Source organism: Accipiter gentilis, chromosome 33 (genome assembly GCF_929443795.1).
Source record: "Accipiter gentilis chromosome 33, bAccGen1.1, whole genome shotgun sequence".
NCBI classification, from domain to species: Eukaryota; Metazoa; Chordata; class Aves; order Accipitriformes; family Accipitridae; genus Astur; species Astur gentilis.
Window position 1 is genome coordinate 9553191 of NC_064912.1, and position 27069 is coordinate 9580259.

A 27069-nucleotide genomic window follows, 5' to 3' on the forward strand; every position below is an offset into this window, starting at 1 on the left:
TCTTCAGACAAGGACAAGATTTATGCTTGCTTGAAAATTTTATTGACACAACTGTTTGGTCCCAACACACAAAACAGCACTTGAGCCACAAAAGAAAGTGTCCAAACAAAGTAGACAGCTAAGAAAACAATTTTTTCTTCTCCCTCCCATTCCAAGAAAAAGATAGTGCATCAATTGAGGGCTTCAGTGAATTTTTTTAAACAGACATGAATCTGAAGTTGTACATTTAATTGTTAAATTAAAGAATTTAATGGTTGCAATGCTTTTAAATCTCTAAGTCACATCATTCGTTTAACCCTTTGGATAAAAAAATATATTGCAATTCAATTAGCTATTTTGTTACACTATGAACACAACTTCTCAAAAGTATTATTCTATTACTTTCAAACAGCAATTTCATCAGAATCACACATGAATCCAGAAAAGATATGCTGACCTCCATAAATGGTACAATCACCACACTCACTTTGACAAATACCATGTTTTCCTCTGAAGCAAAAACCTGGTTTTATTTAGTACTCCAGATGACTTGTAGCTGCATCTCAATAATATAATTTCAGGTTGGTCTTTTTTCCAATGCATGCTCTTCTGAAACAAAGATCTAGACTGATAAGTGTTAACCTTATCAAACTTAAGGTGAAAGCAGATGTTCTTGCATTTAACTCACTAAAAGCATTCCAAGAAAGCTTACTTCTAAATTTCTCTTTCTATAGCAGTATGTCTGTAGATGTTTACTAAGGACTCAAAATACTGTGCCATAATGCTCAGAAAAACTTCCAAGTGTTTCTCTGCATTCACAATGGCTATAAGTTCACTATTGGTAATACTTGCCTAAATTTAAAAGATTTTATAACAAAATCTGGCTAGTAAAATTCTGTCTATAGCCATTATTCAGTAGCATTTCCTGTTGCTGGCTGAGAAGTTAGAGCCCATGTTCCATCTCTTGTACTTTACAGTAGAATCCACCTAAAAAATATTCAGTTGGCCAGTGGAAAACCTCTAGTATATGTTCTTTCAATACTACAAGCAATTTATTTGCTGCCTGGCAAATACAACCCATTGTAAATGCCACGGTTACCCAGAATGGGTATAAAGTCTCATACACTGGACATTTCTGCTACCTAGAGTTAAGGTCATCCACTGACTTAACCTCTCTTCCAGAGCTGGCCCTTTCAAAAGCCAACACAAGATACCACAAATTGAAAAAAGCTTCCAACACTAGGAGTAAGTTTTAGAATAAAAACAGACACAGCTAAAAGACAGTGTATCAAAGAATAAGCCTCCCATTTACTGAACATGCATAAAAACAGAAAACAAGGTTAAGCTGAACAACCTTAGCATTTCCACATGTAATTAGAACTGTCCTTACAGGTGGAAATAGCATCAATACCTTCCATCACAAAACATTTTAATAAGATCTGCTCCATTACCTGTAATTTATGCATTAAATGCATATTTCAGAAATATCAGAACCTTCCTAACTTCGTTTCTAGACACAGTAAAATGTGTGTGTCTGTATCTTTAACTCATGATGCCAAGACAGTCTTTTCCTTAACCGAATCCATGCCCAACTGGAACTAAATATAAAAGGGAAGCTTAAAGCATTAATGTCCTAGAAAGCTCCTAAATGGAACTGAAAGCTACAGAAAACGTTTAAAACAAGTTTTACGAAAAATCCACATAATCTTCTACAGACATCTTTAGACAAAAGAATTTCCAATGCAGTTACAAGTCATCTGAAAGGTCAGAGAACAAGTTTCTCCTCTGGAGTACAATCAACTCCCTCACTCTTCTCATTTCAGGTCAGTAAGTTAAATTTCTCAACAGGCTTTTGAAAGACAGATCATGCATTTTATTAATACTGTCTGAAACAATACCAGTAAGCAACAGCCTATAGAATACAATATGCTACATGTATGATTACACCACCAACGAGGCTTAAAGAAAAATAAAAATCTGTTCCATTTTTGTTGAATTAATATTTTGCTTTTACCGAACACACATTTATGAAAAACTGTGAAATTTAAGAATAATTTAACGAATGCCAGAATTTTTTTCAAAATTATAGAAAAAATCTGCTCTGCTAACAGCTGTGTTCAGTGTAAAAGGAACAAAATCTTCACAGAATACATTAAATACAAATTAATTCTTCTAGGCCTTTCATTAAAATACATAAGGGCTAGCAAATAGCTTTACTTTGTGCAGAGTCCATAGGTTCTTGTCATTCACACTAAAAAGAAAGAAAGAGTTAAAGCTTGGTTGCAGGTGCAAGTGAAAAGTTTGCTGCCAATTTCACCTTGTTTTTGTGTTGCTTTTTGGCTGGGCTGTCCATTGCTTCCTTGCTGAGTTGGGTTTCAGAGAACTGACAGGGAGACACTGAAGCATTCTCTGTGGTGTTAGATACCACAGAACCAGAAGTCAATTTTTCTTGAGCTGTGGTAACAATTCTTTGTTTTTCTTCTTCTGTTAAAATCATTATCTCTAAAATAAATAAGACAACTCAATTTATTGATGCTCTGTTCTTGAAAAATAAAGAATGTTTCTCTGATAATAGGCCACAAAATATTTAAAAAGAACTTGTCAGCCTGATTTGAAACCAGAAGATGTGTCATGTTCACCTCTGCAGCTGATGTGATGTTTGCTTCTGCATCATGTACTGTTTAGAAAGTTTAATTTATTTCTCACACATTAAAGTCTCACAGTGCTCAGAAAAGCACTACGAAATTAGTGTGGTGAAAAGGTTGCTGCAAGTTAGCAAAATGCAATTTTAGTGGTAGATAAGGTCCCTATAAAATTCACCCCAGAGAATCACAGTAGGGTACTTTGAATACTCAAGAGTTTCTGATGGAAGCCACACGCATTGCCAACGCATCCCCTTGCATGACATATATATACATATGTATGTATTTAAATGGAACTTTACAGAATCAATGATTTGATGCTTTATTTTCCAAATCGTATGAGTTACCATGCATAAGTAATACAACATAGGCAAGCAAACTCTTACCACAGAGAGGGGCAGGGCGTTCCTCAAACTGAATGAGGTCTGCAGACTCAAGAACCACTGGATCGGGTCTCAGTTGCGGAGATGGTAGGCAGGAAGGAACTGGCTCACACAAGAGGTCAATGGGAGATGTATTTGTGAGGCAAAGAAGTTCTTGCTCAGTTTGATTAGAAACTACAAAAATAAGGGAACATCTTTCAGAGTACCTGTAAGCTGTGAATGCATCACTATGTCAGAGTTAGTAAACTTAAAATCTTCAGATGCGATTCTGAGGATTTGAGAGCTATGCCATATTTGAAATACTATTATCCAATTAATTAATGCTAACTAATCTCAAATTCATTCAGGAGCTACTTTGCTGGATCAAGAGCATCTAACTAATTACAATACAGCACACAAAGCAATAGTATGTTAAACCTATTGCTTGCCTGAGTAAATATAGCCCTACAGTAAAATCTGGTATTTGCCAAACAGTGTTTAACAGAGAAGGGCCAGTTACCAGACAACTCCCTTGCAGACATACCAATATCTTATCAACTATTTAGGTACCACCTAACACATTTACATGTGAAAATTAAGCTGAAAGTTTCAAAATCAAGTGAATTTCCTTTATTAAAAAGGATAAGCCTGGACTTCTGAAATAACTCAAGAACCATTCCCCAAGTTCTCCAACCTGCAGGTAGTAAAGAATTGGAGACCACAGCAAGATATGAACTATGAGGTCACCCTTTCCCAGTTATTTTTATCTGGGGACAGACAAACAGGACCATTATTATTTGGAAATAAGTAACAACACAAAATCAACATAAAAACAGCACAAAAGAGCACTACATTCTCATCAGAATACAGGAGACATTCCTATCCTAGCAGAAGCTGCTACTGACCATCGTTTCTCATTAGTTTTATGCTTGTAGCCTTAAATTTTCACAAAACCCTTGGGAAACAGTAGTCTAGCAGCTATATATATACTGACAGCTGAGGACGACAGATGCCCTTGTCAAGAGGACACATGGCTAACTACATATTTTGGGAGAAGTTCAACAGCTTTCAAGCCATAAAGCATTTCTACAGAAGTTCAGATTGACTAACTCAGACAGCTCTCCCCATGCTGCTTTGATTACTCTGCTTATTTCCCCTAAAATAATAAAATTTTATGTAATTCAATTTTGCATTACCGTTGTTAGGTGTTCCTAGACTTAGTTCCATTGATGAAGTGGATCCTGGGGTCTCCATAATATGTCCATTATTGTCAGCAAGTTGATTTCCATGATCATCCACGTGATCAGCAGGGGGAAAACTAGGTGAGCTAAAACGAGCTACAAAAAGGCAAGTTCATTTGGTTTGTTTACTCAAGTCACCTCTTAAAGAAGGAAAAAGGAAACCAAGATACTGCTCAAAATTGAAATAGCTTACTTTTCATATCATTCTTTAGTACCACAATTCTCTTATGGCCATGCCCTTTAATCCAGACCACCTATAGAGAGAAAAAAAAGTAGAATTCAACATCAGCGCATACTAAGCTCAAAGCCTAAAGAAGCTTATTCACTGCCTTTCATCTAGCCTTGCACTGACATTATTTCTAAAAGTAAACTAAATCATGTTGCTAATTTGTACTAAACTACCCAAGTAAAAGCTCTGTCTCAAAATAATTGATGCCAAAGGCAAACTACAGAGCTAGAAAGTATACTAACTTTTTATTAACAAAATTATATGTTTAAACATGGAGTTGCAAAATTTCATTTTGTCACACTCCAGAAAAATTAATTTACCTAAAGAAAACCTTTTAGCCATAAACTGGGTCACAAAATTAGCCTAGAGCACTCAAGACACGTGGATGACAAGATGCCACAAAAAAACTCCACCATGTTGCGCTTTTGACAAGGTCCCACAACTCTTCACTCCTAAAATCAATTAATCTACCCTGATCAAAATGAAGCTTCAGTACTGTACAGTTGTTCATCCATTCAAGACAGAAATCAATTATGTCACTTGATAAAGATGCCAAGGACGTTTGTGGCTTCACCAGGAACAGTTCTTAAGCAAAATTTGACCAAAACACATTAAAAAAAGTATTTTCTTTTTCTTATTACACAATCCAGATTTCTCAGAAGCTATTAAAAATACAACTGGTATAAGCTTCTATGGAGAAGGTAACTATTCCAGTAATTCAAACCAGGTAACAGAAACCACAGTTGTGTAACTATTTTTAATCCATGCAGAAATCTCAATGTAATCGTGCAAAACAATTCTTCACACCTGTGGAATTGCTCCCAAGAGCTCTTCTAAATTATTGCAGCCATATGCTTTAGGTTGCAGCACTTCTCCTGTGTATTTGCTATATGCTAGTGAGAACTCATGAAGAAAGATCTGCTGATAATGGTAAGTGTGAAGTAAGGACCTTACATTCTTTGCAAACATATACAGATTTGTAAGCTTCACATATTCTTCTGTTGCACCATTGGTAAAAACCTATTAGAAAAAAAGATGAAGAATTGGAGTGCATACTTCTGTATTCTCTAGTCACAATATCTTTTCAAAGTATGAAATGCACCAGAAAGGAAAAAGAGCTTACATACTTCAACCAAGTAAGGCAGACTCTTCAGGAGTTCAGTTAAGGTCATAAATCCATATTCACATGGATTAAGTGAAGTACTGTGGGTTGTTTCATAATGCTGTTTAAGCTGTTCAACAGAGAGAAAGGACGTTCCATCCCAGGACATCAACAAGACTAGCAATTGGGCAGTCAGAGTCCGCAGAGATTTTCTATTTATCAGCTGAATTTGCTTGCCAGACTCTGTGTCAACAACCTAAGAAAATGAATTGGGAATGAAGTTAGGGACAGGGAAGAGATTAATTTATAAATAACTTGTGTGGCTGGGGTTTGTTTGAGCATAGCCGTATCTGACACTACATACCAACATCTGATACTCCTGTAGCCAAAAACCACACAGGATAAAGAAGCTTATTACATGGAAAAAATTAAATATACAAAAGCAGCATAGCAATTTGTCCACACGGTAGACATGATTTTACTCTTTGTTCCAAGCCAGCTGGATCTGACTGAACTCCAGCCTGAACACCAGCTGCTAAAATAACAGAATTGGAGCAACTAAACCAGTATGACCATGTCCATGTAACATGTAAGACTAACATGTAAGACCATCTATGTATTTACATTCAGAGTCAAAGCCTCAAACCATAGGTAAAAAAAATTAGGACTATAAAACATTAGGAGACTGATAACTACTACAGTTATCAGGAAATTATTGCTTTTACACAGTTAGAAGTCAGGTGGGAGAAACAATTTGTATTGTTAAAATAAGTACTATAATACAATCTTTTACTTATTATTTGTTGAAACAAAGTTGAAAGGTTGCAAAAGAACAAAGAGAACATCATCGAGATATAGAAAGTACATTTAAAAATCCCTTTGCAATTCCCCCCTGCTCCCGACTTAATGAAATATTGTTTCCATGCTACAATACTAAACACACCCAGACCCGTAATTTGAGACAGGAAATTCCTTAACACATTACATACCTTGCAGAGAGATAAACTTCAAAGTTAAAAGATTACCTTTACAACATGGCAAAGTTTCTGCATTAAAGCTGGAACTGAGCTAACATCATAGTCATGAAGACGCAGTGTGTATCCAAATGTTTTACTGTACTCTGTCAGTAAATCAGTCATCATAAGGCAGTTGTCTTTCTGAGACCGCAGCAGTTTAACAAACTGGGCAGCAATTGCTTTGACTTGTTCCACCTCCGTGAGTGTGAGAATTTTCTCATCCCCACATTCCAATACCTACAAAACAGAAATTACACTTTATTAAAGTGATTTACCTCATCTGGATGAAAAAAAGTACAATCTGCAACTAAAATTCAGTGCTTCCAGACAATCATTTGCTATGTAGCAGGGCCCAGCTACCTCAAAAGATACCCATATAGCAAGCAAAACTGTAATTTCTGAAATACAACAATAGGCAATTAAATAGCTATTAATCTTTTTCAAAGCAAATTTAACACAACTTTAATGAAACTTAGCTCTAATGTTGATGCATTGAATTTTGTAAGTGTAATGCAATTTAGAAAACTTGAATTTGTTAACAAACTTAGCCTGAATGCGTTAAAAAACTTGGATCATTTAACCAAAATAGCTATATCAAAGACTTTAATACGGCTGGCTAACATTAGAGGTGCAGAGCTTATAACTCATACTAAAGTTAATGAGAAATATAACCCCTGATGAAAGTCACGCACAGATCTCAAAAATGTATTAGTACAGCTTAGGATTTTAGAACTTACAAGTAAGACATCTGGTATGGCTTCAAAGAGTTCAAGTAGTTTTGTAAAACCATAGTAAGCAAGTTTGCACTGACGACCAAAGTGGTGGTGATAAGAAGGAATAAATTTATTGAAGGGCATTCGAAAATGAGGTTGATGGCGCAGTAAATCTACTACCTCTTTAGAAAATTGTTTGGTTCTTTCAATTTCTTCTTGTGTACGTTCTAAAATTAAAAAACAAAACAATAGCTATGTACCAACACACTTATAAAGTGGAATGGAATATAGTAAGAAGATACGGTGATTGATTTTCAGCTTAATTGTGTATCACACCAACTCACTATTTTCTTCTACCACTGAAGACCTTTACTAAGCTCACATGTTTAAAGTCCAAAATAATCAGGTGATCAGCACTTTAGAAGATATTAAATAGCCAAATATGTTGGTATTTTTGCTGTGTGGCAACAACCCACTCTAATCATTCCACAGAAAGTTTAACTACACACAGAAGTAGTAACAGTATTTTATGTGTTTTGCCACCTGCTTTCCTGTCTGTTCCATTATAAGTGTTCCTAGAATGAAAAATTCTTTATTCGCTTAAGAGTTTATAACATAGTCATGAAGGTAGAAACACAATTATAAAAAGTTCAAGTAACTCCTACATACTTTAGTTAGTACAGTTTTAAAATAGTAGAACAATTTATTTGGCAATGGTAAAAAAAGTACATGGACATACCTCTTTTGGGAATACAAATTACCATTTCATTGTCTTGCTGTGACAAACAGATGGTTGTATCTGGAATTTCTGATATTATATCAGCCAATTCACACACTCCGTACTCAGTAACATCCCAGTCCTTGGAGAAACACCTGAAAGTTATATACAATTGTGTAATACAAGCATTAATGCATGCTGTGTAGGCAAAAAATTTGTAAGTTGTGACAATAAGCCCAAATACCAAGAAAATAAGCATAATTTTCATATTGGCAATAATACTACCATGTGAAACAAAGGTGAAAGTATTCTTAACTCAAATTACCTATCCATTTTGAACCAGAAAAACAAGACACACTGATGGTTCAGATGACATAGGAAGAAAAAGCTCTATCTATGAACCAGTGGATGCCTCAAACCAGTCATGGTAAGTGACAATATTTTTCAAGCTCACGTTTTAAGTGATTTAAAAAAATGTAATTATGTCATACAGCTCCATATGGCTACACTTTCAACAGTCTGTATTTGCTTAATAGTTACAGACATATGCTCTGTTTAAACAAGATTAGGTCACAAGAGAAGGCAGAGACCGTATCCTGGAAAACGCCATATTAAGGTTCACAATACTATGTAACATATTAAAAGGTATTTTACTCTCCCCACCTCCCCAACAGGAACCTCTCAAAAGCAAGAACACTTCACATGTTCTTATTCAACAAATGGCCAGAGCTGACTACAATGGAGATGCACATTTAGTAGATTTAGAAACAACCAATAATGTATTTTTGCCAATAAAGGAAATAAGTAGAAGCATGCATTCCCAAAAAGGAGCTGTTGGCACATGCAACACAACAGCACACAAAAGGTAGACCACATGTAGCACTAAGATAATATAGTTTTCTAAAAGCACGTTAAGTACTGCTTTCTCTCTTCATAGCAAGGAAAAAATTATTCTTGGTTCTTAAAAAAAAAAAAAGCAACCCACCCTATTTTTTACCATGCTAGAAGAGAACGTTCTTCCTGGCAATAGCAAGACAGGTATTACTTTTCATTTTTGCACTATTGCTAGATCCAGTTAAAGTAGTAAGAACATCTATTGTCAATTGGTCTATTTATTTTGCACTTCTCTCTAAAGAAAGTCTAACACTAAATTTTCCCTTTATTGTTCATGTTAATGTGCCATGACCTGCTTGCTTAAATGCAACCTTGCAGTCATGGCTTCAGAGAGAACTAATGAAATACAATAGCCCATTTCAAACTCCAATAAAGTTAAATGAACCTAGTACTAAAGGAAGCAGTAAAGTCTGCCACAGAGCTTTTAATTTTTGTTTTCATTGGAAGTCTGAACTTCCACATCCCAAGAGAGGCAATATAGTTGCCACAGTTTTGTACTAAGATTTAAAGTGCTGACTTCTGTTGCTGTAGGTTTTAAAACCACTGTTGATAGACACAACCTGCACAGTTCTTGTTTCATTAAAGATAACTTACCAGTGATAAGCCTGTAAGAATTCCCTCACAATAACTTGCTTACTGGCCTGGGATTTGAGAAGCTTCAGTAAGTCTTGAGTAAAGCGCTTCACTTGAGCTCTGTGCGTTAGAGTTAACAAGCGTTTGGAACCCATACCAAGAATCTGAAAGAAAATTTTATTTGATCACTCACATCTAGCACCCTGAGTAATTTTTTTTTACCACATATTTAGAAGCCAGTTCTAGTATAGGTAGGCTAGAAATAAAGGATGTAATAGAGACACTGTTTGGAAAGGCAGCCTCATCAAGCCGTACACTCTCTGTACTAATGCGTATGTTGTCAAGAAACTAAATGCTTAGTCCATGAGTGCTATTGGAGCTTTTGCATATTTGTATTGGTTACTTTAAAATTCTACAATCAACTGATGTTCGTAGTAAGCTGATGTGACCGTAGCGTTTCTTTTTTGTAACATAAGGCTACATGACCACATGACTTATTTCATATTTCACACAGAAATCCTTCAAGTCACAGGCTACGCATTACAGCCTAACTTAGAAGCACGTAGCGTTTGCTGTGTTCTTATGGTAAACAACACAACTAAAACCTTTTACTCAAGTGCTAGCCACAGGCTAAAAAGCAGCTTCAAACTTTATTCCAGAGACTTAGATTAAATAAAGAATTAATTCCCCCAGAAGCTGTTTTGGGAGGTTGGGGACAATAACAAAAGAGAAACGACATCCCAAAAAAAGATGACAGTTACACTCCAAGGTTCAGTTAACCATCTCTTTCAAGGTGGACTAGATATTTGCATAGCTTCTATTATACAATACCAACCAGTAATTCAGATAGGTGAAGATACAATTCCCCAAGTTAAAAGGAACAGTGCCATATAACTCACTTGCAGTACATGAGGCACTGCTTCTAGCAGCTCCATTAATTTAGAATACCCGTAGTCAGACACACGGCATTGTTTTGCAAAGTGATGATGGTATGTTGGGATGAATTTACTGACAGGTATGACGCAGGACGGTTGGCTTTTAAGTAGATCTATCACTTCTCTACTGAACTGAATAAGTTGTGGATTACCTACAGGGCTCTTAGAACGTAGAAGCCAAGGATCTAAAAGGAAAAAAAAAAAATCATATTACTGAACCTTTCGCTAATATTCTGTCACTTAACACTGCACTTCATTTATGACACAGGCTAGAGCACAGGAAAAAAAAAAGAATGAACATTCAAGATAAAAGTTTCTCGTTATAAAAAGTTTAACAATTATACAAGATGTTTACTTTATGCTACTCTTAATTTTTTAGCAGAAAGATTAGTTCAGAGAAAAGATTTTAAATAGAAATATTTACCTGTAGTAGGAGGTGGTGGTTTGTTATGTATCCATTTAATAACTTTAATGCCATTTTGGGCAGTGGCAATGTTAACTCCAGGAACACAGGTAATTAGATGTTCTAAAGGAACACCACCCTGGCCTTCTGGCACCATTTCAAGATCACTGAACTCTGACATATAACAATCAGGAAAACTTTGGAAGAAAAAAAGCTTCCATTATACACTAAAATACCACTATAACAGTTGCCCTAAAAATATCATTATTTTTTAGACACTTCCTGAGCAAGAGGCTTCAACAGCTTGCTAACACATTACAGAAGTCTTCATAAAATGCACATTTTAAATAAGTGCACCTTTTTTTTTGCTCAACATGAATTCAGAAAGTAATAATTTCATAAGGCACTTATTTGCTGTAAAAGATACTACCTTACATAAGAACTGGAGTTTTTATGCAATAGGTAGTTTCAGAGCACTACAACAGCCATCAATAAAGTTCTTTAAATGATCAGGCTTCACACTAAAAGCCTAAATTAAAATACTTTACCTTAGTAAAGGCACAGTACCCTCATGTGTCTGTAGAAGACTGTGAACTTGGGGAGCAAATGTCTTCAGAGACAAAATCACAAAAGGAATTCTATAAGAATCTGGATCAAACTCATGCTCACTGTAAAAACAAGAGGTTGAAGTTTATACGCTCATTCTACACATAGCTTTATCATAGTATGCCTGTGCTCACATAGACACCCATAGTAAACATTATACTACACATATATGATATACTGCTACTAGCTGACAATACCACTAGACACAGTCACAAGCAACTTCCATCTTTTCTTCTTCACAAAAATTAATACAGCTACAGCAAATTTCCAGAAGACAAGAGACATTTAGAAGACCGCATTTTTATCATCCGTAGATTAAAATTTTCAAATTAAATTTTAGCAGCACATACCAGGCAGTTAACAGTGAACATCTAATAACTGCTCTAGTAGCACAACCTGGCTGCTGTTGAATAAAACAAAAGAACTCAATATATGGCTTCAGGAAATCTTCAACCCAGTATGAATCACTTCCTAAATGCAGCTGGAGGACAAAGAAGAATGATGAGCTCCAGCTCTAATTCCATAATGAAATTCAGGCTAATAGAAAGCTCTAGTATGTATACCTTTCCTATATAACCAGAGGAAGGTAGTGTACCTTTCAGCTTCTGCTTAAGAGGTATTCAATCTTGACAGCTGTGTTAGAATACAATAATCTTACCTGAACAGACTGATCCAGAACTGCCTAGAAAACTCACTGTACCATCTCACAATTTTCTACCCAACTGATTCTTGTAAGCATATAAACAGTGACTGAAGCATGCTATATGAACATATATACCTCAACTTTAATATACCTGTAAGTGTTAAATGCTGTTCAAATATTTTGTAAGATTTTATAGTATTTTATACACAGCTTACATAAAGTCTTTATTCAGGCAATGCTGCTTACAAACAGGCTCGTGATATTCCAACTCTTCAAATATTATAGGACTACAGTTTGCTGATGAACCATCATGTGACTGTGAGGATCCCAGTGGACTCTGGCGGGCTTGGCTGCTGGGTAAAAGGCACACCAGCCGCCCACTTCCTTGTTCACGGATTGCCACAGTATCCGTTAGTTTATATAAGTCTGATACAATTAACTTATGCCCAAATCTAAAAGAAAAAATTGAAATAAATACACATTATAAACACAGTTACAGAGTGCAATAACATGCATTTTTTGTTTTAAGAAAAAGGAATATGCTAGAAACTATTCTCTGCAAAATGTTAAGGTGACTAATCTATTCATCCCAACGTAGAAAAATGAAGTAAAATACTGAAAGTATAACCCTCCAAGGGCAGTATTGCAGTCATTGCCTCTGGATAGATAATATGCTGCAAAATCTAACAACAAAAAACCATAACACTCCATTCTGTTACTCTCTATAATTAATTGTTTTACAATCACACAAGATCAGATTCTTTTTAGAAGCACTACAGAAAAACAACAACTGAGAACTTACTTTTTTTCATAGATTTCTGCAAATTTGAACACAGGCAGACAACAAGCAGGTGCATCCTGCAGAATGGACATTGTTTCTGAGCTATAAAAGAAGTTTTGTAACATTAGCATAAAATTAATCTGTTAGTATTAGTCTCCAGCCCAAACTGGTGAGATATTTAGATGCAGTTCATGAACTATAAATCTAACAGGACAAATTGCATTCCCTTCCATCCCAGCACTACATAAGTTGACACTTCAGATTAGGACTGTGTAAGTAGTAATGTTCCTGCTAATTCGTTAGATAATGTCAATAAAGGAGCTGCATCTTTCATAGGTGGTGGTAAGATTTCAAACATCTATAAAATGCAACATTAAAGCTGCACCATTTTAAGTTACCAGCCTGGCCATTCATTACATTAAGAACTTTGAACAGGCATAAACTAAAAGGCAAGAGTTAAAGTTGTAAATTATACAATTGCAAGTAGTACATAACTGCAGAATACTCCACACTCCATGCACTATTTTCACAGAAAGCTCCAGTGAAAAGATGAAGACAACTTTTTTCCTAATGCTTTCTTTCAGTAAGGAAAAAATTGAAAGGGAAAATACTTGCATTCTCACTAGCATCAGCACTCTAGTTCTATCATCTTCCCTATAGAAAATGGAGATCAAAGAAACACTAACAGCATTTAAACTGTGCATCCCATCCTCAAACAGAAAATTCATATGCACTTTCTGGAAGGAAAGAAGAAATAAAGATGCCAAGTGTAATTTTAACTCAGCTGCATAAATTAAGTTACTGAGTTATAGCAGTATTATGAAAGATCAGTGGTGAAACTACTGAGCACTATTAAGCACTATTTAGCAGAGATCTAGTCTCTTCAGATGCAAATTAAAATATAAGCAGTGTAAAAATGCTGAACTGAAAACTAGCCTTGTTGTATTTAACACATTCCTCAGGTCTTAAGACAGATTTTACTTTATTTCCCTGTCATTCCTTTGCTCAGTATTTTAAATCATCTCTCAGCCACTAAATACATGCTAGAACAATAAAGAAGATGCCAAAATGCTTATTACCTAAGTAGAGAGAGTGATTTACTAGCAGCTCCTGTTGCTAATGAGACCTGGATCCTTTTACTGCCAATTTTATATCTGTGAAGACTGTTGACAGCACTGATGGCTTCTTGCAGATTTTCCATCCGAACTGTAGCTTTCAACTGGTAGTCTGTATGAGGACTAAGCTCTACACTTTTTACCTGAAAGGACAAAATCATCTTATATGTTTACCGCAAAACATTAACTCAAGGCAAGCCAACATGAGAGTAGCAGTGTCTTGCTTCAGCCAAGAGCTGAATACAATGCAGAAGAGAACTGAGCATGGTGAACCATGGCCAGCAGGATGATGCAAACAAGACCTGAGTGCAATTAGCTTTGGCCAAGGCAAGACCATGATATTCCTTTAACACAAGTGTCATCTTCCCATGTAGAAGATTATGCCAGAAGAATGTCATCTACAGATCAGACAAACAGGCTGCTGCAGAAATGACCTCTCCTTGCATAGCTGCTTTTTACTGATTCACACTCACCATGCCTGTTTTTGACCATTTCTGATTCAAAACAAAAACTCAGTTTTTATTGTGATTTTTAAGCTGACATTAGGAATTCAGCTTTACAGCTTAAAAAGGTTACACAGCTAAAGCCTAAGTCTCTTCCCTGCGTGACTTATGAGCCAATAAGAATTTTATACACAAAAAACTTCAGAATATTAGATCTGTGAAGACCACATGCAAATTAAGAACCTAGTGCAAGTGATGATCTGGTCTTTTTGAAGGAAAAATACAGTACCTCCTTTTCACAAAGTTTAAAAGTCATGTTTGGATACCTGTCCATTCCTACTCACTTAAAGCTAGACCACAAACACGTCCACACAAATATCTAAACAGTAAGTATTTAAAAACAGGTTTAATAAAGGTATTTTAGCCTTTACCTTGCCATGTCTTGAGAAAATTTCTTGTAAATTTTGCAGCAACTCTTTTCTGGACAATCTGTAATCTATATTGCTGATCTGAATGTCTGTACCATTTGCAAAAGGATCAGGGCAGTCTGTACCACCGGTATGGTTTACTACATTAAACGTGAGTGGAGATGATCTATTTGAGATGTTTGGAGACATACTCCTGGGTAAAATAAAAACATTTATGACCTAAAATAGCTATTGCACAATTCTGATATATACATCTCAAAATTATTCAGAAAACAGACATAGGTCAAGTGCACAAATACAGTACTCTGAAGGTATTATCCTAGTACGTACATGCGCAGGCAAAACAAATTTCACCACAAGCAAAATGTCATAACAAGACAAATATTTCCTTTCCCCTCACAGCAAGTCATTCATATTATGTTTCAAAGTCACCCAATTTAATAATATTTGGCACCAAGTCTTGCACTATCTTACTAACACATTAAAAAAGTCAAACTCATTCACATGATTTTAATAACTGGCAAAGGCCAGATATTTAAGTCTACAAGAGTTTAATGGGCCTGGGTAAATTTCTACTGGGAACGTCAAAGGCACTGGAAGAGGAATAAAATGTCTGTAATACCTCTGAATGTTTTTCAGAAGCTTTAAAGACAAAGTTTGCAGGAAACAACTCCCACATAGTAAGTTTCTAAAAAAAGAGTTCACTCCACCTTGTATTTACATCCACCCTCTGTTAGATGTTATGCAGCACCATCACAGTTTCCTTTTGCCTCCACAAAAAATCAGTGTATTAAAGTAATGTGCTTAGCATACACGACTCCATGTGCAGCTGTCAGTAATTGAGGTATATATTGGTGAAGCCTCACTTCACCTCCCAAATAAGACAGATACTTACCGAGATGACCAGCAACTCTGAGACATGAGCAAAGGACTGAGTTGTCTGGAGGCCGTCAACTTACTGAAAGCAGAGGGATAGCTGACCTGAAATACAGTTTCATCTTTATCTTTTTTATCTACAGGAGAATTGGTAATGCTCCTGGAAGCAGAGGTCTCTTTTCTATTTACAAATATATGTAAGAAAAAGAAAACACATTATGTTGCAGAATTCACATTAAAAATGTAGCTAACATTGATGTCTTTTTATTTTAAAACATACTTCTGACTACTTTTACAGGATGATTCTCCCACTCCAATCTTTTTGGTTGCAGGAGACACAGGAATTGCTGCATTAGAGTTACTCTGAGTAGAAGGAATTTGTTCTCTTAAATGTTCTTGCTCGTTTTCAGTATTTCTACTGATGGTCTTTGATTCAAGGTGGCACAGCTCCTATATGAAACAGATGAAAGGTCAGCATAAAAGCACCAGACATTCCTTGCCAGAGACTTTCCTTGTGATGGAAACATAGATAACTGATAAATTCTTCTTTAATAGCATTTTCATTGGCACTTCATAACCACGAATATTTGATTTTCTGTGACAGAAAATAGTAAACTGTCAATTAGTTGAAATATTTTTGCTACACTGTAGATCTGCCCTAGTCCACCTTAAAACCAGCAAAATGGATCACTCCAGATGTTATACTCAACTCCAATACAAAAGTCAAAACTGGCCTAGGATTCGAGACTCAGTAAGTACCAGCAATATTTCCAAATTGAGAAAAAGGTGGCAGGGAACAGGGAAAAACAACCCTCAAATTCACCGTCTGCTTTCCAAGCAGATGAATACAGCTCTCATTCAGGAATGTCACTATAAATTAGAGTTATTCACTAAATAGGACTGACAAGTTAAAGCTGTAACAGACACAATCCTCAGAACATGAGGAAAAGCAAGAATACTAAACAAGGTAGAACAACAATACCTGTAAACTTTTAACATTTGTGGGTTTGATGATAGATCCATGAGTCTGGAATCCTCTCCCAGCAGAGCCTTTGGTACCAGAAGACTGATCACTTGAGTCTTTGTTGAGGAGGCACAGCTTTGTATTCTTGTTAACTTTTTTGGGAGACTTCACCTTTTCAGTTCCCACAGAGCTGGAGCTTTTTGTTTCATTAAGTTCTTTGTTTTTGGGAGTAAAAGACACTACAATCCTGTTACCAAAAACATCTTCATTTTCCATTCGCTTCCAAGCCCGTTCAGCACTTTCTTGATTTAAAAAACGGAGAATTGCACTGCTTCCAGAAATGCTCAGCACCTTCCCTCCACAGTTGTCTGACAAACGCCTGAGTCTATTACTGACACTTTTGCTGTCTCTGTTTGTTGGCAGGTTATAAACATATAATAGGGTATGGCATGCCTGTTTAAAGGGAGTAAGGTTTTAATTTGATTGTGTCAGAATAGCCCCTTGTTCAAAACAAATATTTTTACATTGATTCTGATGACACATGCTCTCGTCCCACCCCTACCAAGTAATTCTTTTTGCAGCATTCAATTTGGTTGGTAAACTCTCATACCAAGGTAGATCCTCAAACTTCCATCTTCAATATAATTTAAAGTTAGAAGAAACTACAGAGTCCCTGATCAATGGATCAATACTTGATCACTTCTCCAGACAAGAAAGCATCACTGCTTGCAACTCAAGAATTCTATATATTCTACACACGCATGTGAACACATAGTTCAAGAAGTTATTTTACAGTAAGAAAAGATCATGAGTGCTGTGCCAAGACAACACAGCAAATCTAGAGATAATCATCAGGAAGACAAAAAAAACAAGAAAACAGTAGACAGTCACTCAAAACTGTCAAGAAAGCATCACAGAGCTGTCTTAATGCACAACTAAGTTCTTACCCTAACTTTCTGCCAGTGAAAGAAAGACACGCAAGATACGTTATCTGATAAAATATTTAGTGATCAGAATGTGACCTTGCTATTTTACTTTTTCAGTTAATTACTTTCTTCTTTTATTATTTCATTCTTTCGGCCTTAAAGCAGAAAGCATACATCCACATGGTAACTGAAATACAGACAAATAGTCAAATACCCATAAGACATCATGCCTCACCATAAAAACCACACACAATCTCAGCCTGCTCTCCCCCTAAATTAAAGAAAAAAAAAAAAAGAAAAAAAAGGAAGCTGACACTTCAAAGTGTCTGTCTCATTAAGAATTAAAAACCTTACCGGCATTTTCAGTGGTAACCTTGGTGGCAAGTCTGAAATAAATTCTTCAAAACAAATAAGCTCATGAGCATGATGTAAAAGTGCTTCTGAGGCTTGGTTTTTATGTACCAAAATTATCCGAAAACCATGTCGATGTCTCAGGTCACTGAGTTCCAAAGCAAAGTTTACATCAGCTGGAGAAAAAAAAAAAGAAAAAAATGAACAAGGAAGCACATGAAAAAGCTAAAAAAAAATCAGATTAAACAAACAAAACCCCAGATCTCACTTGACAAGTTCTATTTATTGCTGAAAATTTCCAATGAAAAAGCACTAACAGCTACAAGGCTTCTCAATAGACATAATTTACACTGGTAGTTAGCATTCAGTCTCAGACAAGGGCTTCGTTTTAATAGCAACTTCTAGCAATTTATCAGCAAAGCATTTGACTGGTACTGTATACTTCTTTAACAAGCCTTTGTTTAGCTTTAGGGAGAAACCCAAGGCAACAGACAGCAATTAAATAGTTGAGTGGCTTGCATATTCAACTGCATAGTATGCTGCTATAAGAATAAAAACCAAATCAAACACATTTTGCTCAAAGCATTCTGAAAGATTACCATAAGGAAACTCAATAAGTTTTACTTCATTAGCTTCCTGCTGAAGCTGTCTAACTTTAGACAGTATTTATATGCGTACCTACTGACACTCAAAAAGACATCAGATTCCAGTGCTAATTTAACTAAGCCAAGTTCTCATCTCTCCCTTGCTGCCACTGACATTATTAAGAATTCTTGAGCAATTAAGTTAAAGCTGATTCTAAACACAACCCTTGGAAAGCAGAATACTGTCATATACAAAAGTACTACTGAAGAGGAGAGGAAATTAATTCTGCACTGTAGACGAGTACCACAAACACTTACTTGACACAAGAACCACAGTGGCAGGTGCAGTGTGTGTATCAGCAAATCTCCTAAGACTCTGTCTGAGTTTGTCATCAGCAGCATTCTTTGCTGTAGCATTGATGTGTGCAACAGTCACCTGTGGAAATATAGATAAGTTCTAAAGGAAAGCTTGATGTGAACTATGCTTGCCTAAATATAATTTTTTTAAAAAATTAACATAAAAACAAGCCTTCACATGCTCCTTTTATTTAGGTAAATTAATGCACACGTGCATGAAATACGACATGTATGGATCTCAAACTGTTCTAATGACCAATGAACTTCAACCCTAGTTATACATAAACGTCTTAGGGATGAGTTCTGCTGTTCTGTGTTAAAGATCACCATCTACATACCTTAAAAACATTCCACAAACCCTCATTTGAAATAGGGAGGTGACAAACATAGCAAGTACTCACTATCAGTTTGTTTTACCTCACATAAGCAGATAAACTGTCAACCTGTTATCATATCTGCAATTCAGGGGGTGGGAAGGGAATTTGACTTAGAAACCTGCACAAAAAGTTAAAAAAATGCCAAGAAACAAAAGGTATTGATGGAAAATATACAATGTTAGAGGTGCCCCAGTCAATACCACTAATTTACAAGTGTCCTCACTAATCAGCATGGTATTCACTAACAAAAGTAAAAGAAATTAAGTTCACAGAATCATAGTTCCTTTAGGTTAATGATTTAGTCACAGATTTGGAGGATAACACTAGAAACGCCACCACCACTTATTAGTGGATGAAATCAAAATCCTCTATGAACACTAGAACTACAGCTAAAACAGTAATCTACATATAATGGAATGCAGTTTCAGTTTTAAAAAGTATCACACCAGGAAAGTTCAGTATTAGAGACCCAACCCATAAACTAATTGTAAGTTCATGCACTAAACACAGAACCTAACATACAGCTTTAGTGAACACGAATCACTGTTAGCACACTCAGAGTACACAAATTCTCAAGCAAGAACACCAAGCAAGATGCTGTTTTGATACCTGGCAGTTGTTTAGCTCCTGAATAACTTCTTTATTTTCTTTACTAATGTCACACACGCAGATGAATTCTGCTTCTCTGTGACCTTTAAAAAACTTTTCACGAATCCTCTGTACAACTGCTATAGCTGAACGGCCAGTGGGAACTGAACAGTTTTCAATATCCCAGAAGACTCCAATGGGGGGCAAGTTTTCCAGAACTTGTCCTGTTATTGCAACTTCCGGAGACCCTGTACAGGTTTAACAACACAGCTCATTTTAATCTCCAAATACCAAAAATGTTAAACTTAGCATACTATAAACTTTGCACATGGGAAGCTTTATGTTTTAGAGAACAACACTCCCAGGAACACAAGTTCAGTTTTATCTACTTAAGGAATCTAAAAAACAAATCAGGTGTTTTCAAAGTTTCTCTTTAAGGGAGAAACTTTAAACCTCAGATCAGTCTTAAACAGAAATTCAGTCACTGTTAAGTTAGGATAAAGATGCAAGACAACTTCAGCTTTACTTTTAAACTATCAAACAACCAAGTAATGTATTTAAAAAAAAAATGTTATCAAAAGCTGAGGTGGTATGTGACACTAAAATTGTCTGAAGTTGTGTCACACTAAACTCAGCGGGTGCTGTATCCGTAATGGAAGTGAAAGATGAAAGCTGTTCAAATTTACAGTGTGCATTAGATACAGAATCTAAACAAAACTGGATGAAATTACCAGTATAGTGACCATGATTACAGAAAATTAAGGCAGTTAGAACAAACAGAAAGGTATCCTACAGTTCAGGAGACTGAGGTTAAGAACTTTTGCTATTACAGGCCAAGAAGTGCAAATAAAGTTTCTGGTGTTTCAGCACTCTGAATATCTATTTAATTTTGAATTAACATTATACACCCATTCCATGCCCACAGAACAACTGGAAAAGAAACATGAGGAATGACACAGAATCCTCACAGGTCAAAAACAAGCTAAGAATTAAAGTTAGCTGAGAATATAAAATAAAGCACAGCCAGCAAGTGTATTTGTTTAGGTATATGTTGACTAGTTATTCTTCTGCAAGATTCACTGGAATTGCATTTTGTAAGGACACTTAATTGGGGTGTTGCACGTAACAAACCTAAAAATGGGTGTAGTCTGAAAATTATAGTAAAGCTATCCAATTTTTCTCCCATGACTTTTTTTTAAGTTTATAACTTTAACACTAGCTATGATTTCGTAATTGAAGCAGTACTAACCCTGTAGAAAAACCACGTAGTTATTTCACACAATGTTTTCCTCTCACAAACACTGAAAAAAGCAATATTGTAATTATAAACATTACAACTTTACTGCACTACAGACTAAGAAAAAGCTTTTCTAAGTATGGCTGAAGATAATTTCTTTACACAACACCAGAATGAAATAGCTTCCAAGTCCTTAGATTTTCTTTTTCTAGTTCTTAAAATGGTAAAAAATATAACAGTAAAAAATCAAAAGTCTATGGAGACAATACAGTAAGTTAACCAGGTAGTCACAACAGGTAAATCCAAGTTATGACTTTGCAAAACAGAAACAAGGTTTTTTTTTTTTACTGTTTAGTCTTCTATGACTTCACTGAAGTTTCCAGAGAACAGTGCAATTTAAGGGAACTCTTCATGAGCAACAGCATTTAAGGAGGACATCCACTAAGTGCAAGTTTCAAACAAATGTGGTTTACCATATTTCTGCGGTGATTTGCCAAGGCTGCTTGCCAGTAGCAAACTCTTCTCATTTCCTGTTCCTTTGGTTCCACAGCCATTACATATTGGGATAGGAGCAGGTGCAGTCTGTGCACTTGGAGGAGGAATATTTGGCCAGATTTTAGCAGCATCAACTAGGCTGTTTCTGGTTGGCTGTTGGGACAATTTTTCAAAATACATGTTCATTTAGTATACAATATTAACACGTACTATTCCATGCTAGAAACACTCAGCTTCCCTTCTGCAACAAATGCAAGCTCAGCTGTACTCTACAAAGTTAATTAACAGTCTCACTGCATGAAGGAATCTCCTCTCCTAGAGTTTTTCCTAGCATACTTAGCTCTGGATTTCCAAATGCAAGGAAAGATTCTATTGAACTCTGCACATCAAGACAGGCCATCTTTAAGAAATACTAAAAACATTTTCTAAAAAAAAAGCCTAGCACATGAAATCAGCACAATTAAGAGTACAAGGTTGAATTGCCTCTCTCTCCCCCCAAAAATAGTGGTCATAATTCCAAACACTTGTCCTGGCTTCAGCTGGGATAGAGTTAACTGTCTTTCTAGTAGCTGGTTACAGTGCTATGTTTTCAGTTCGGTATGAGAGGAATGTTGATAACACACTGATGTTTTCAGTTGTTCCTAAGTAATGTTTAGACTCAAGTCAAGTACTTTCCAGCTTCTCATGCCCAGCCAGTGAGAAAGCTGGAGGGGCACAAGAAGTTGGCACAGGACACAGCCAGGGCAGCTGACCCAAACTGGCCAACAGGGTATTCCATACCATGTGACATCACATCCAGTATATAAGCTGGGAGGAGTGAGTGAGCAGCTGTGCGGTGCTTAGTTGCTGGCTGGGGTTAAGCCACGACAATACTGAATTCACCATTTAGTTTCTTGAAATGAAGACATTTCACTTTTATAATGGAAACTCAAATTTAGAAGTTTAAGTAACATATCTTGCAAAGCTGAGTATATTATTTCACTTGAAATTCCTATTAAAATTCAAGCACAGTTTTAATCAGTTCTAAAGTGTACCAAATTGGTATTGAAATATAAGTTACAAGTTTGGGAAGACTGGACTAAGACCTATCAAACCAAAACTAGAATATCCTCATAGCATCAGACATCTCACCTGACTTACAAATGGGTTTTTATTGATTAGCTGCCCAAGGGTACATGTTAACTGTCGTTAGCCTCTTCTCAGAGTCACTACTATGGAACATTTTAATTAGAGCTGTCAGGAGGAGATAACCATCTTTCAAATCCATTTGAAATTCTGCTTGAGTACATTACAGACCCCCTGTAAGCTAAACATTGCGATAGCTTCTTGCCTTCCTATCGAACTGAATGTTACCTCAGAAAAGCGATCATCTTCAAAAAGGATATCTGGCACACTTAACTGTGCATCACCAACGAGGAGGATGCAAGCTGCAACCCGTGGAAGCTGGAGTTTTGCTCAAGTAACATTATTTCAACATTAACTGTATACCATGCTTAATGAATGAGAAACACAATGTGTACAAACCTTGCTCAAGCAGTCATTGCAGTAGTGAGAGCCCTTTAAACAAACTGAAGGTGCCATGTTTAGGTGCAAAGGGTTGGCGCACACACGTGACGTTAGCTCCGACTGTGCAATATGCTCATCCAAGTGACCTGTAGCCCCAGTTGTGAATTCAGAACAAGGAAAATAGCCAGAAGATGTGCAGCTCTGAAGGGCTGGAAACTGATGCAGTTTGTGCACATTACCATGACAGGACTGAAAATGGAGTTTTCCACAACAGGGCAGATGTTGACAGGAAGAAACGCTGTTTTCTACGCACATGCCAGGGAATTCACTTGCAATGCCTGCCAAATTGCTTCTAGTTGGAGGGCTCTTCAGTGAAGGTGCAGACGGATAAGCAAACCCTGACCCTACTTGACATGTAATTGTCCCAGTGCTTTTTGAGTCTAATATTGTGCCAGGGTGAATCAAATTACCACCACCACCACCACCACAATGCATTTGTGGAGTACAAGAAGAGTCAGAGCCATGAGCACAGCAGCTTACTTTCGGGCCAGGTGAAAGCTGTATTTGCTGTTGCTGAAGAGGATGAACATCAGGAAGTGGTACTGCTGGAAACAGTTTAGAGCCAGCATTATGAGGAGATGAAGCATCCTTCAATTCTACAGCAGCTTGCTTGTTCTCCATGTAATCCTTCTGGAAAATGAAAGCTCAGTTATGTTCAGATAGATAACTAAACCAATGATTTTATAGTATAAGCAAGCATATTTTTAGACTGTTACAATTTTGATAATAACAGAAATTTTGAAAAGTGTTATCTTTATGATTACTATTACCTCACTGTCTGAACATGAAGTACATTGTATCAGTGGATTTTGGAAGCAACAAAACCAAAAACTATAAACCAAACAGCAATGGGTCTGTAAAACAATTTGAAAGGCAGAAAAGTGTTTGGCTGAGGCTGAGAGAGATTTGAAATTGCAAAGCAAAAAAAAGATTTTTCTTGTAAAAGCAAGCATATATGGATGCAATGTAAAGTAAAAAACCCCTCAGTTTGGAGGTACATAAGTAATGATCTTTTACTTTGAATAAAAACTTTAAAATTGTATTAAACTTCTAGAAGTAATGCATTAAAAGACTAAGACTTTAAAAAAATAGAAATTATATCAAACACATAAACTGAGGACAGAGAACACTAAATTTTCACAACAACTATTTAAGTACTTTTTGCCTACTCTGATTAAATATACCAAAGATCTAAGCATAGACAAAAATACAGTGGTTTGTTGTTTTGTTTTTTTAAATAGCAGCAGTGAAAACTAAGCAAGGTTACGAGAAACACCATAACAGTCAAGGTCAGTAGAGCTAACCTACTTACAACTCGCTGCTTCAGAGCTTTAGGCCAGTACTCTGGAACTACTTTTACTTTCCAAATTGAATTTAATGCATTTCCTACCACACAATAATGAATAACTGATTACCCAAGTTCAAAACGATTCCTCTCTGCCTGATGCCATGTCTTACAAATTGAAGATAGTCTGCCAAAAATCTGTCTAGAACCATTCTATATGTTTAATTCCAGAATTTACAGCAGCTCCCTTCCTAACCCCTGACGCATGAGAACAGCAACACAACAGGATACATGCTTATCTGTTTCACCCATGTCTTTTACTCAAAGTCAGACTGAACATGCATGAATAAGTGTTACTTAACAGCTGGAGCTTGCCTGCTCAAAGTCATTGTGTTGTCCTATTCCTTAGCACTTTGCATCTTAAAAGTACAGAATCATATACAGTTACAGAACAGGAACATTTAAAGCAATGGAAACAAGAAAAAATTAGACATTGGCAAAGAACAGTATCCACAATTGATGTAACTACTATATAATAATAATAATTCAGAAAATTCTAAAGTTACCTCCAAACTAAATTGACAAAAAACTGGAAGCATGAAGACTACTTCCCTACTCTACTCTTCAGCAATAACTTCACAGAGCTTTCAAGAAGCTTGCCTTATGTACTTTTAAAGCAGTCAGTTGTATTATTCCGAACAGAGCTGTAGCGAGTAAAGACCTTCAAGCAAAGCAACTTGCCTGCTTTCACCAACACTGATGAAAGAGCTGCAAACACAACTACAGACCTTAAATCCCCAGGTAGATTTTGTACTTACCATGGTAACTGCTGTCTCCTCTTTCTCCCCTCCCCACTCGCCCCGTTTAGTCAGCAATAACAGTGCAGTTAGTTATACCACTCTGTACCAGGATATCAACTATGCTTTTAGTAAAACAATAAATTACCGTTTTCGCACTGCAAGGCAAAGACTTTTCAGCAGCAGAAAAGCAATTAGAAAGTTTCCAGAGCCATGGTTTAGCATCATTCTCTTCTTGCTGAAGCCATCCAAACGATCTATTGCAGAGGTTCTCTGTCCTGTTTCCTTCCATCATACAGCCAAACAAAAAGGTTCAACATTCTTTCATCCCCGCTTCCTTTCATTCTTCCCACCTGCTAAAGAGAAAAAAAAAAGCATGCTTTAAATACCTTTTAAGGTAAGACAGAGAAAAATCATGGTGGTCTTACGAATTCCACTACTGCCAGATCACTGAGCCTGCATTACTTATGTTAAATTTAATTATGCATATGGGACACAGCCTTGACTATTCCTTTTTAGTCCAGGAATATTCTTCAAGACCTGCAGCACAGGTGAGGTAGTCTGACGAAAACACTGTTTAAGTCTACAGCATTAGCCACATTGCTCCAGAAATGCATTGCTACTGACATGAAATAAATCCTTGAAACGTTCAGTGCATTCTCCTGGCGAGAGAAGCCAGGAGGTCGGTTTTCAAGAACAGCTCATCAGTAAATACAAAATAGGTGCAACTGAAACTCATCTTAAAGAATTAAACTGCACATTCGTTGTTTTTCCATGGGCTAACAAAACTATATATACTTGTATTAAGTATTTAGTATTTAAACAGAGCTTTAAATTATTAAAGTTATTTACAAGTGCTTCTACTAATTCTCAAGCAGCCCCGCAGCACATCACAGTATAGCTTTACAGAACCACAAAGAAGCAAAGCAACTTAAGGCCCAGCCACGCTGCACCAGAAAAACTACGATTAGCAATCAAGTCTTCTAACTCCCCGACTACGTACTGCATTCATTAGACTACACTCCTTCCCTTTTTATGCATTTAATGTTAAACACAATAACCATGGAATACATTCCATAGCTTACATTTACCCCAGCGTTATTTTTAACTACAAAAGAAATTTGATTTTTTTTTTCTATAGTGCAAATGTTTATTCACACAACCCCTAAGCACCCCAAAACTGCACTAGATAAAATATTAAATTAATCAAGTTCCGCAACTCTTTTAAAAACACCTGGTAGCACCCACTCCTTTCGGAATTAGAGCCGTAACTGAAAAAAAGTTAAACGCGACGTTAACCACGTCTGTCCGCGCTTTGCCCTCTGCGGCTCCCAGCTCCCTGGGTGCTTCCAGCTCGGCCTGGCCCGCAGCCCCGGGGGCGACGGCGAGGCCCGACCCGCCCCCCGCCCAGACAAACAGCCCCATCAAGGCGCTGCCGGGCAAACGGCCTCCCCCACCCGCGGGGCGGCGCCGGGCCGAGGCCGTTGTGCAGCTCCGCCCGGGGGAAGGGCTGCTGCCCGCGAGGGGAGCGAGGCCCGTCCCCGCCCGGCCGTGGCGTTCCGCCGGGGCCTCCCCGCTGCCGTAGGGCAGCGGAGGCAGCCCCGGGAGAGCGGAAGCCGGCGGGCCCGGCCTGGCTCGGCTCTGCCCCCGCCCGCCAGCGCCTCACCTGAGCCGCCCCCCGCGCTGCCGCCCCTCACATGCCGCCGCAGCCCCTCACACCCCTTTGTTGTCCTCCCTCCTCCCTCTCTGCTCCTTCTGCCGTCAAGCGACGCCGAGCGCCGGAAACCCGCCCGCTGCCGTAAAGGCGGCTGTCGTAACGCTCCGCTCCGCTCCCTCCTCCTCC

The 27069-nt window shown here is 37.1% G+C and overlaps 1 protein-coding gene across 4 annotated transcripts; it reads right to left on the minus strand.

Moving 5' to 3' along the window:
• MARF1 (meiosis regulator and mRNA stability factor 1) lies at window positions 1-26992 on the minus strand. Of its 4 annotated transcripts, none has more exons than XM_049790943.1 (27): window positions 26893-26992; window positions 25375-25579; window positions 23103-23774; window positions 21557-21731; window positions 19868-20094; window positions 18843-18960; window positions 17944-18116; window positions 16682-17116; window positions 15980-16149; window positions 15719-15880; window positions 14827-15016; window positions 13917-14095; window positions 12859-12939; window positions 12272-12508; window positions 11356-11475; window positions 10829-11004; window positions 10369-10589; window positions 9491-9633; window positions 8024-8157; window positions 7309-7511; window positions 6581-6808; window positions 5581-5811; window positions 5261-5473; window positions 4418-4478; window positions 4180-4320; window positions 3008-3178; window positions 2-2481 (listed from the first exon to the last, which is right to left on the minus strand). In XM_049790943.1, the coding sequence occupies exons 2-27, from the start codon at window positions 25519-25521 to the stop codon at window positions 2249-2251; spliced, it is 5241 nt and encodes a 1746-aa protein (XP_049646900.1). In that variant the 5' UTR covers window positions 25522-25579; window positions 26893-26992; the 3' UTR covers window positions 2-2248. The 4 variants fall into 4 exon arrangements, with proteins under 4 accessions (XP_049646901.1, XP_049646900.1, XP_049646899.1 ...); XM_049790942.1 differs by having other exon boundaries at window positions 25375-25582; window positions 26893-26973; XM_049790944.1 differs by lacking the exon at window positions 26893-26992 and having other exon boundaries at window positions 1-2481; window positions 23103-23771; window positions 25375-25582.
• Window positions 26993-27069: the final 77 nt, after the last annotated feature.

Coding starts and splice junctions, on each gene's coding strand:
- MARF1 (XM_049790943.1), bottom strand. CDS start 25,521: ATGATGGAAGGAAACAGGACAGAGAACCTCTGCAATAGATCGTTTGGA. Junction 6,809..7,308: donor CCATACCAGATGTCTTACTT/GTAAGTTCTAAA, acceptor TCTGTTTTGTAG/GTATTGGAATGTGGGGATGA. Junction 5,812..6,580: donor AACTTTGCCATGTTGTAAAG/GTAATCTTTTAA, acceptor TCATTTTCTTAG/GTTGTTGACACAGAGTCTGG.